Source organism: Medicago truncatula, chromosome 3 (assembly GCF_003473485.1).
Source record: "Medicago truncatula cultivar Jemalong A17 chromosome 3, MtrunA17r5.0-ANR, whole genome shotgun sequence".
In the NCBI taxonomy this organism is placed as follows: Eukaryota; Viridiplantae; Streptophyta; class Magnoliopsida; order Fabales; family Fabaceae; genus Medicago; species Medicago truncatula.
In genome coordinates, this window is record NC_053044.1 from 23,668,920 (window position 1) to 23,679,483 (window position 10,564).

At 32.3% G+C, this 10,564-nt stretch overlaps 1 protein-coding gene across 1 annotated transcript; it reads left to right on the plus strand.

The window, feature by feature from the left end:
• Window positions 1-6,052: 6,052 nt before the first annotated feature.
• Window positions 6,053-9,213, plus strand: LOC11444276 (cell division cycle 20.2, cofactor of APC complex). Its single transcript, XM_003600044.4, has 4 exons — window positions 6,053-6,524; window positions 6,690-6,977; window positions 7,263-7,532; window positions 7,641-9,213. The coding sequence occupies exons 1-4, from the start codon at window positions 6,432-6,434 to the stop codon at window positions 8,367-8,369; spliced, it is 1,380 nt and encodes a 459-aa protein (XP_003600092.1). The 5' UTR covers window positions 6,053-6,431; the 3' UTR covers window positions 8,370-9,213.
• Window positions 9,214-10,564: the final 1,351 nt, after the last annotated feature.

Consider the following 10,564-nt stretch of genomic DNA (forward strand, 5'->3'; position numbering starts at 1 on the left):
AGCTGTTAATATTATAATTATTCTCCAGAACAATCTGGTCCTTAATAATTAAATTAATCCAGAGTGCTCTGGTCCAAAATTAACTTAATATGATATTCTTGCTTAATTTAGTTATTCTCCAGAACAATCTGGTCCTTGTTAATTAAATTAATCCAGAGTGCTCTGGTCCTATATTAACTATTAATATTATATTTTTGTTTAAATTAATTATTCTCCAGAGTGCTCTGGTCATTGTTAATTAAATTAATCCAGAGTGCTCTGGTCCTAAATTAACTGTTAATATTATATTTTTGTTAATCCAGAGTGCTCTGGTCCAAACTTAAATGTTAATATTTATTTATTTTTGTTTAACTTAATTATTCTCCAGAATATTCTGGTCCATGTTAAAATAATTTCACAATTCAGCTTAACTTCATTTTTCTCATTCTGCTTATATAATTTTCATATCTTTATTCCAAAACCACAAAAACATTCAAATAACAAATCACAAAAATATTTTTTCATTACAAACCTTGATTCTCAAATCAAGTGATCGTTCTTTTATTTTTCTTAATCAAATTTCAAATCAATTCTAATTCAACTTCAAGTCTATTTTCTTCAATCTAAAAAACACAAATCAATTCCCATTTGCCATTTGGCTTTTTATTTCAAAACCTTTCTCAAAACATATAAAAGACACCAAACAAATCAAAACGTCAATTTCTACCCCGAACTACGAGGTTTTGATCCCTCACGGGTACGTAGGCAGAGGACCTTGTCTTTCCAAATCAATTAAAAAAACAATTTTCTTTTTTTTCTTTTCAATTGTCAACTAAAAAACAATTTTCTGTTGTCTCTTCAATTAAAATCAATTTTCTTTTTCCTTTTCAATTCATCTTTCAATTCCATTTTCATCTCTTTAAAAGCAAGCAAGTTTAAGCACAAAAAGTTAAATAAAAATCAAGAGGTTCTCGTAGAGTACTACGAATATTTAGGGTGCTAATACCTTCCCTAAATATAACCAACCCCCGAACCCTAAATCTTTTCAAAATGGATGGTTTGGAACTTTTTCCCCTAAAAAAAAATTTGTTCAGTCGTGAGATAAAAAGTGAGTCAAGAGTCAATCAAATGGCCTTGACGTCCGAAAAATGGCGCGACAATGATATACACTTTGAAGATGTTAAACTTTGGAAAGATATTGTATTGATAATTTGTGTTACCCAAATACTATCTTGAAAGAAAAAACAATATATGATTTATAAATTTAGTAAAAAAAAATGTATGATATATAAAGGCTTACTTGTTCGAGAAAGTACGTGTCAAAGATAAATCAAGCTCTAGAATATTCATTATATAGTTTCATTTGGATAAATTTTATTTTTGATCATTATTGATTCAAATGGATTACAATAAACGAAACATATATTATTGTAAATCAGAAGTTTACAAATCATGTTTCAAGTGATAATTCTTAGTTGTATTAAATCTCTGAATGATTACTCAAATAGTGATTTTATTGATCATTAGTGATATAGTTCCCGGAGATCTAGGCTCTGTTTGGCAAGCCCAAAAAACGAGCTTATAGCTTATAGCGGATAGCTTATAAGCTCGTCTGACAAAAAAAGCTCTGTTTGGTAACAGTTTTTTACAACAAGTTTATAACTTATTTCACGAGCTTATAAGTTATTTTTCAGACGCTATTGCAAGTAGCGTTTGTGCTTATAACTTATAGTTTATCATCTTTTATTCCATTTCTACCCTTATTATTTTAATTAAAACTTATATTTACCCTTTATAATTTATTTATTACTGCACATTGTTTTCATTACACATGTTACTTTCATTCATTTTGCAATTGTTACATTTATTTTTTGGACAAAAGCAATGGCTACCTTATGTTCCTTATAACTGAATTTTATATGAATTGAATGTATCCGATTGCTTCCGATGTTTTTGTTACAAATTTAGTTGCTTGCATTAGTATGACTTATGAAATATATAATTTTTTTTATGTCATTTATGAAAAAATGTTCAACTACTTCACGTATACAGAGACAGCTTATTTTTTAAAATAAACTGCATAATTTATCTTTTATAAGTATAAAAACTAAAATAAAATGTACTTTTTTCAGGAATGAAATGCAATAAATTGAAAATAATTATTTACCGAAAAATTAATTTAATAATATATAAAATATATCTTCAATTAAAAATTTACTTATGAAGTAAGAATGTGCTTTTATGTCATTTTACATTTATCAGCTAGTTGAACCGCTAATTTTACCAAACACTTTAATTAGCTTATCAGCTATCAGTCATCGGTAATAAGCTATTAGCTATAAGTTATCAGTCATCGGTTATCAGCTATGAGCTATAAGTTATCAGCTAGCTGATCAGCTATCCGCTATTTTTGTAAAACAGAATCCTATAAAACTATTTAAGACTCCTGAAGAGCTGATGTATTGTTAAATGAAGAAACAAAATTACAAATTGAGATTGCATTATATTCCTCTAAGTCTCATAATTTTTTTTATTGAATTTTAACATATTCATCTAAATGGATATCATATTGAAAATAAAGGTGAGTTGTTAAATATATATATATATTATGAGATATTCTCTAAAGAAAATAAGTGTCGTGGAAATATTATTTTTCTCTTTGATATGTAATACACTTATATTATAGTGCAATACAAGAACATATTATTATTGTAAACCAGAAGTTTACATATTATATTAAATTTATAATTGGCAAGACCGGTTGGGCTATCTCAGATCAATTGTGATGCGAAAACTAATTGAAAAAAGAATGGATATATATATTGAAGTGTTGAAAGATTCTTCAATCTAGTAAATTTTGTATGTTACTAGTTCCCAAAGAAAGTTGACAATTTGATAGAACTTATATAAGGTGATATTGTAAATCAATACATCGATCATGTGGATCGCTTAGATATTTTATGACTTTATTGATGCATCAACTATATGATAAAATGTATGTTTGTTGTCTACTCACAACTAGAAGTTTGTGAGATTGTTTACTCAAACTAAGTTGATTAAGAGTTTATTTTCCAAATTTTTCCAGAAAATATTTAATAACTACCAATTATCAATTGAAATTTATATTGAACAACTTGTAGCATATACTCATAAAATGGACTTGAAGATCCGTTCTTTGGACGTCTAAAGTTAATTGTATGATTGATACTTATGACACCGTACCTTCAAAACTCTACTTTGGGAATCACCAATCATGTACGGTGAGATTTTTTTTTTTGAATAAGCAAAAATCGTATATATTAACACTGACACAAAATCTCTTCAGCACAAGGTGTACCAAAGAGACCATGAAAAATATACAAAGTCGGATCCTGAATATAGATACAAATTAGTCGATACCCAAACAAACAAGCGGGCTCTACCACCACATATGAGTCCCAAAAACAAAACGGACTTTCTTAGCTTGAAGCCACCGTAAAATATGCGACTTAACTTTTTCTAATAATTGTAACATAGTATTTTCTTTTTGCTTAAATAAACTGCTATTATGCACAGTAACCAAATCAACTGAAGAAATGACCACCGCGATTTCAGAACACCTGTGTAATAAAAGAACTGTTGAAAATCATCTGAAATTACTTGAGTATCCAAACCATCAAAACCGATCCATGACCGCACTAGCTGCCAAAAAGTACCAAATGTGCTACATGAGAGGAACAAATGTTGGACGTCCTCCTCATGACCATACCCAGCCACATTTACGGTGAGATATTTATTCGCATCAAACCAACAAGATAGTATATGTAAGTCCTCCCCTCAATTTATAAATTATTATAGGTTGACAATCTAATATTTTCATTCTAAGTGAATTTTTGAATGTGGTGTGTATATTTTAATTGCTTCAATATAATACACTAGGATAAATATTGGAAAAATATTGAGAAAATATATTTGATATGAATATCCATCTATTACAAATTGTATTGAGTCAACTTGTTTACAACCCAGCAGGCTGATTATCAATTGATTAATTGGTTTTCCAGATATTAGGGGGAGAAGATAAGCGGCTGCAAATATGAACCTCAAGTTCAATTGAAGCATTTGAAAGGAAATAATATTGTCTCATCTTGATCCTCAAGATCTAACTCATTTGCAAAGTTCAGCAAATAAAATAGCCGTTACTAATGTTCCAAACGACATAGATGTCACTGTCGGATTATTGCAAATGAGTCGCAACCGCGCATGTAGCGTGGTAGACAAATCGGTTCCACATATAAAACTCCTAAAACAAGAAAGGAGCTAAAAGGAAAAATAACCAAATGAGGATGTGTAAACTCTAAAAGGGTCGTTTGACATAATTGATTCCTAAGTTTCAAGAGAATTGATCAGGTACCTGAAATTTATGAAAAAGAAGGAGATCTCGATAAATTATGTCATGAATGGAATGAGGTGGAACCAAAATCAAAGTCAATATTGACGATGTTTTTGCTTATAATATAGCGCTATATGTGACGAGATAGAATGAGGGTCACAGATAAAATCTATTAGACATTATATGAAATCAAACTTGCTTTCTAAAGCCGAACTTTTTGGACTTGTAGTCTGCACACTTGAAGATGTGAAATTAATTAGATATATATGATTTTTTTCGTGTGGAAGAGAACTACATTGATAAAATGCATACATATAAAGTTTGATATGTTCGGCAGAAGTGAGATGATATATGTCTATCATTTACGTTTATGAGACATATTCACTTGAAGTGAATTCAAGAACTTTTTTTTTGCTTGATTAATTAAGTTTAGTAACACATGAAACACTCAATTTATATGAAAGATGTGCTGCAATGTATTTGCATGACTCACGTGATAGCGATGAGTATATGAAACTCGTGATATATTAAAGAAATGGCATCATATGAATTTTAAAAATTTGAAAATTAATTTGTTATAATCAATTTTATGTAATGATATAAACATTATTATAACTCTTGAAGAAATTCTAAATTATGTTGATTACAGAGAAGTTTGAAATGAATTATGTTGGATGTAAATATTTGCTAGAAATTGCAAATTTATTATTTAAATGATATTTTATGCATAAAAAAACTTATATAGCAAAAATATTTGATATGAACAAATCTAGTTGATTGTGTACTAGAATAATCACGTCCTCAAGAAAGTGATGAACAACTTTAATTGGTTATGAAGTATCATATCTTAGTTCAAAGGAGGCCATTAATGTATCTTATTAATTATATTAATTGTGGTATTTTCTTTTTGTCAATAGTAGTAAATACAGATATCAGACAAAGTCAAGCATACATTTTGTATCTTAAAGAAACAACATAATCAAGAAATTGGATAAGGTTCTTTCAACAACTCAATATGAAGATAATATTTCAAGCGCTGCTAATTTGGAGAAGGGTGTGAAGATAAATCAGATCTCTCTTCAAAGTCACCGCCAAGTATAGCTTTTGAGTAACTAGTGTAAAATATTATTTGACTTTCTTCATCTCATATACAATTGTCTTTATGAGATGGAGACATAAATGTGTTATGCACTCTTTTTTCCTTAACCAATGTTTTATCCAATTGGGTTTTCCTGCTAAGGTTTTCAGCGAGGCAGATTATCACACAAAAGAATATTATACTCTCTTTTTTCACTAGAATTTGTTCCTATTAAGTTTTTCTCTAGTAAAGTTTTAATTAGCCATATCCTTGATGGACATCCATGATGAGTGTTACAAATATTATAAGTGGATGTCCATATAGCAATTGGGTTATTGGATCATACTATTAATTTATTGTGTTATATTGTGCTTGATCTCCAAGTTATTGGTGCTTGTCCCCAAGTCTTTGTATTTTTCTATAAACAATGGAATATTTCTCTCCCTTCATCTCCTTCTATTTTCTTGTTCTTATTTCCTTAGTCTCACTTTTTTGACAAATTATATAATTTTGTTAGATTTTTGTTTTTGATAAAATATTATTAAACATTATTTGAGTTGTTAAATTTTAATTACTCAAATTAAAAACATTAATCCAACCCATGGGCTTATAAATCAACTAGACTAGATGAGTCTTACTTCTATATATAGCCGTTGGCGCTTCCGAAGAAATCAACTTCGCTCTCAAACTGAAACCCTAATTCATACAATTCCTATTCCTCTGCTATATATAATCTCTCTCTCTCTCTCTCTCTCTCTCTCTCTCTCTCTCTCTCTCTCTCTCAAACCCTAATTCGTACAACTCTTCTGCTACAAGCTTCCCAGATCACGCTTCAGTGTTTTGATTCTTTCAATTTGTTTGATTTTCAATTTGTCTAATTCTGTTGTTTTGTAGAGTTTTCTGTTTTCATTCGTTCAATTTGTCTAACTCTTCTGTTTTGCAGGAATTTAATTTGTTTTTCTTTTTTTTATTTATTATATTTTGTTTCTTTTCTCTCTAACAATGGCTTCAGGTTCTTTGAGTTCTTCTGCCATCAAAACCCAAACACGTTTTCCTCTTCAGGAACACTTACGGAGAAAGACTTCAAAAGAAAATGTAAGAAAATTTTTCATTATTAGGGTTTCAATGTAATTCTGTTTTGAAAAAGAATCAATTTTGAAATTAGGTCATGATAACTAACTAAGTACTTTATTGTGAGAATTTCTTTATGAAAATCAAGTAGTTTATTAATTATTTGATGTTTGATTTGTCTGTTACCAGTTGGATAGATTCATACCGAATAGATCAGCTATGGATTTCGATTATGCGCACTACATGGTGACTGAAGGGGTTAAAGCTAGAGGTAAGGAAAACCCAGAAGTGTGCTCCCCTTCCAGAGAAGCTTACAGGAAGCTACTTGGAGAAGCTTTAAACATGAACAGGACCAGAATTCTAGCTTTTAAGAACAAGCCACCTACGCCGCCAGTTGATTTCTTCTCTCATGAGATCATTACTTCATCAACTCTTCGACAAGATAAAACCATCAAGCCCCGGCGAGTTATTCCTCAGGTGTGTGCGTGTGTGTTCCTTAATGATATCTATTCATATTTCATGTATTTTATCATTGGTTGCATGAACTCTAGTTAAAACGGCAAAAGTCCGATTTTAAAATTTTGTACTTGATCAGTTTTTGAAAATCAAGCGGGTCTAAGTTGTTTTCTTAATTGTCTAAGTTGTATCACAATAGTTTGCAATCTTGTGCTAATTGATTTGTTCGTTATCTGATTTGAAAATTTTGAACTTCGGTTTTCTTAATTCTTAGCTGAAAGTGTTGATTGATATGTTGTTTTTCAGACTTCTGAGAGGATATTGGATGCTCCAGACATTGTGGATGATTATTACCTCAATTTACTGGATTGGGGAAGTGCCAATGTTCTTGCAATTGGATTAGGAAACACAGTGTATTTATGGGATGCATCAAACGGTTCCACTTCAGAACTCGTTACCGTTGATGATGAAGATGGCCCTATCACATCTGTAAGTTGGGCTCCAGATGGGCGTCATATTGGCATTGGTTTGAACAACTCTGAAGTGCAGCTATGGGATACAGCTTCAGATAGACAGGTTTTATACTTATCTGGTTTACCCTTCAAACGATACATCATTATGAGCTATTGAGTATCCAATTCCTACTACTAGTTTTCTAATATTATTCTTGTTATATTTCTGCAGTTGAGAACTTTGAAAGGTGGGCATAGGCAGCAGCGAGTAGGGTCTTTGGCATGGAATAACCACATACTCACAACAGGAGGGATGGATGGTAGAATTATCAATAATGATGTAAGAATTAGAGCACATATTGTTGAAACATACAGAGGGCATGAACGAGAAGTTTGCGGATTGAAATGGTCGGCTTCTGGTCAACAATTAGCCAGTGGAGGGAATGATAATCAACTTTATATCTGGGATAGAAGTACATCAACTTCTAGGTCTCCAACACAGTGGCTTCACAGGCTTGAAGATCATACATCTGCAGTAAAAGCTCTTGCTTGGTGTCCTTTCCAAGCGAATTTGCTAGCTACTGGTGGAGGCAGTGGCGATGAAACCATCAAGTTTTGGAATACCCACACAGGTGCATGCTTGAACTCAATCGACACTGGGTCTCAGGTATGTTCCCTGTTGTGGAACAAGAATGAGAGGGAGCTACTCAGCTCTCATGGTTTTACACAGAATCAGCTAACACTTTGGAAATATCCTTCAATGGTGAAGATAGCAGAACTCAATGGTCACACTTCAAGAGTTCTTCATATGGCGCAGAACCCGGATGGTTGCACAGTGGCAACAGCTGCGGCGGATGAAACCTTGAGGTTTTGGAATGCTTTTGGCACTCCAGAAGTAGCAACAAAAGCTGCACCGAAAGCAAGAGCTGAGCCGTTTTCACATGTGAGCCGCATTCGATAAGTAGTAACATTCGAAACAGTTTAAAAAGACAATTTTTTTTTTCTGGTTAAATACCCTTCACTCCACTGAAAAAAAGAATGTTCTGATGTATATCAAAACTTACCGCATCCCTCTCACTTTAAGGCTTCTAAATGACAAGTTAATTTGGCACGGAGAAAGATGGCGCGTATTCAGACAGGTCCGCATATCATATGTTTACTCACAATAAATTCTTGCATCAACCGGTTCCTCTGATCAAGGAAAATTATGGAAAAACATTTGGAAGGTTCCCATCCCCAACAAAGTTCGAAACTTTTTGTGGAGATTGTCTAAAGAAAATTCTGCCAACCCGTGGAAACTTGAAGAGGAGAGGAGTTACTCTCTCAACCAATGGATTTTAAATCCACTGGGTGGGTTGCTTAGGAGTAATTAGCTGCAGCCTGCAGGTAGATTGTGAGAGTTGTTAACAATTTGGAGAGGGGATGGTCATACAGGAACAAATTTATATCGATTTTGGACGCAGTCTTTGTTTGTTTTTTGTGGTTTTGCAGTTCCGGTTCTGCGTCATTAGGCAATGGCTGGGATCAATAGTATCTGCTCAATAGTTTACTTGTCTGGTGTATCTCATTATTCTTTTCTTTTTGTTACTTTTAGTTTCAATTAGTAGAGGAGTTATTGTTCCATTTCCTTTCTTTTACTCCCATAGTTTGTTGGTTCTGGGAGCAATATTTGTATTGGGGTGGCCTTTTGTTTGGCAGACTATTTGGCTTGTTTGTACTTTGGCATAGCTTATGCCTTATGATTTATGTAAGCTGATATATTTTGGCCTTTGAAAAAAAAATGAGTTTGTTCTGTTACTAGTGAAGACCAATTGCTGCCTGTTCTCATTTTATTCTTCATACTACAAAACGTTTATCTTATTATTGGTCTACTTGGTTCTTTCTTTGGTTATAGCATTAGTCACCAAAATATCTATTGTTTGTTGCGCTTTACATCCTGTCCGGCACAGATCTATTAATTTATATCCAAACTCTCACTTATATAGTTAGCTTATAGCTTTTGAGGCTTATGAACAAAAGGCTTGTCCGGTGTCTGTCACATGTTAGGGTTCGACACTGACAAACCTGATGTCGTTCTTAAATTACTACTAGTGCCAACGTGTATGTATTCGTGTTTGTGTCAATACTTCATACTATAGTAATGGTAGAGTCATTTTATAGCACTTTTCATTTATACAGTAATGGATTATCTCCCTTTTATGGCTTTTGAGATATGTGACATCAATGGTATCATCTTGCTTAGATAAAGATCATTCAACTATTTCAGGTATAGTGGCTTGGAGTAGAGGTTTTTGCAAATTTATGATCTACATCAATTTGTTGCGCCAGTACTCATTCCTTTGTTTTTGTGGATGTGATTCATCATAATATGTACACCAAAATGAGGGTACTATTTTTTGGAGTCATTCGAACGCGGGAAGCTAATCAAAAGTAGCACATGGGTTTGCTAGATTTGGTCTAGAATTATATGTTGTATTGCTTCTCAAGTGTGTTCTTTACATTACAATATAGGTTCTATTTATAGGTCACAAATGAGCAAGTGAATGATCAAAACATTTAAGGTTCACTAACCAAACATTCACTAATGGGGTTATAGGAAGGTGGAAGATTAAGGATGGACATCCACTAACTTATAATTATTCATAACACTCCCCCTTGGATGCCCATCAGGATATGTCTCATTAAAACCTTACTAGAGAAAAACCCAATGGAAAAAAAAAATCCTAATGAAGGAAAAATAGTACAAACTCCTTTTGTGTCATAATCCTAGTGTTATGAATAATTATAAGTTAGTGGCTGTTCATCCTTAGTCTTCCACCTTCCTGTAATCCCCGTTAGTGAATGCATGGTTAGTGGACCTTAAATGCTTTGATCATAGAATAAGGAAACAATATTGCATGTTTCAATCCATATAAAAGAGACATGATCGTATCAAGAAAATCTTTGGTCAAACACTAATTTCTCAAACGATATAAGTCCATATTAATGGAATTTTATGATCTTGACATGTATTGTATCAATAGTAGACTCTACTAAATCAATTACCATAACCACAACATTGGTTATATGAAACAAATAATTTGAACCATTCACTTTTGGGAATGACGTTCAATGTGACCTTTCACCATTTTGATCAAGAGTCATTCTTTGTTCAAT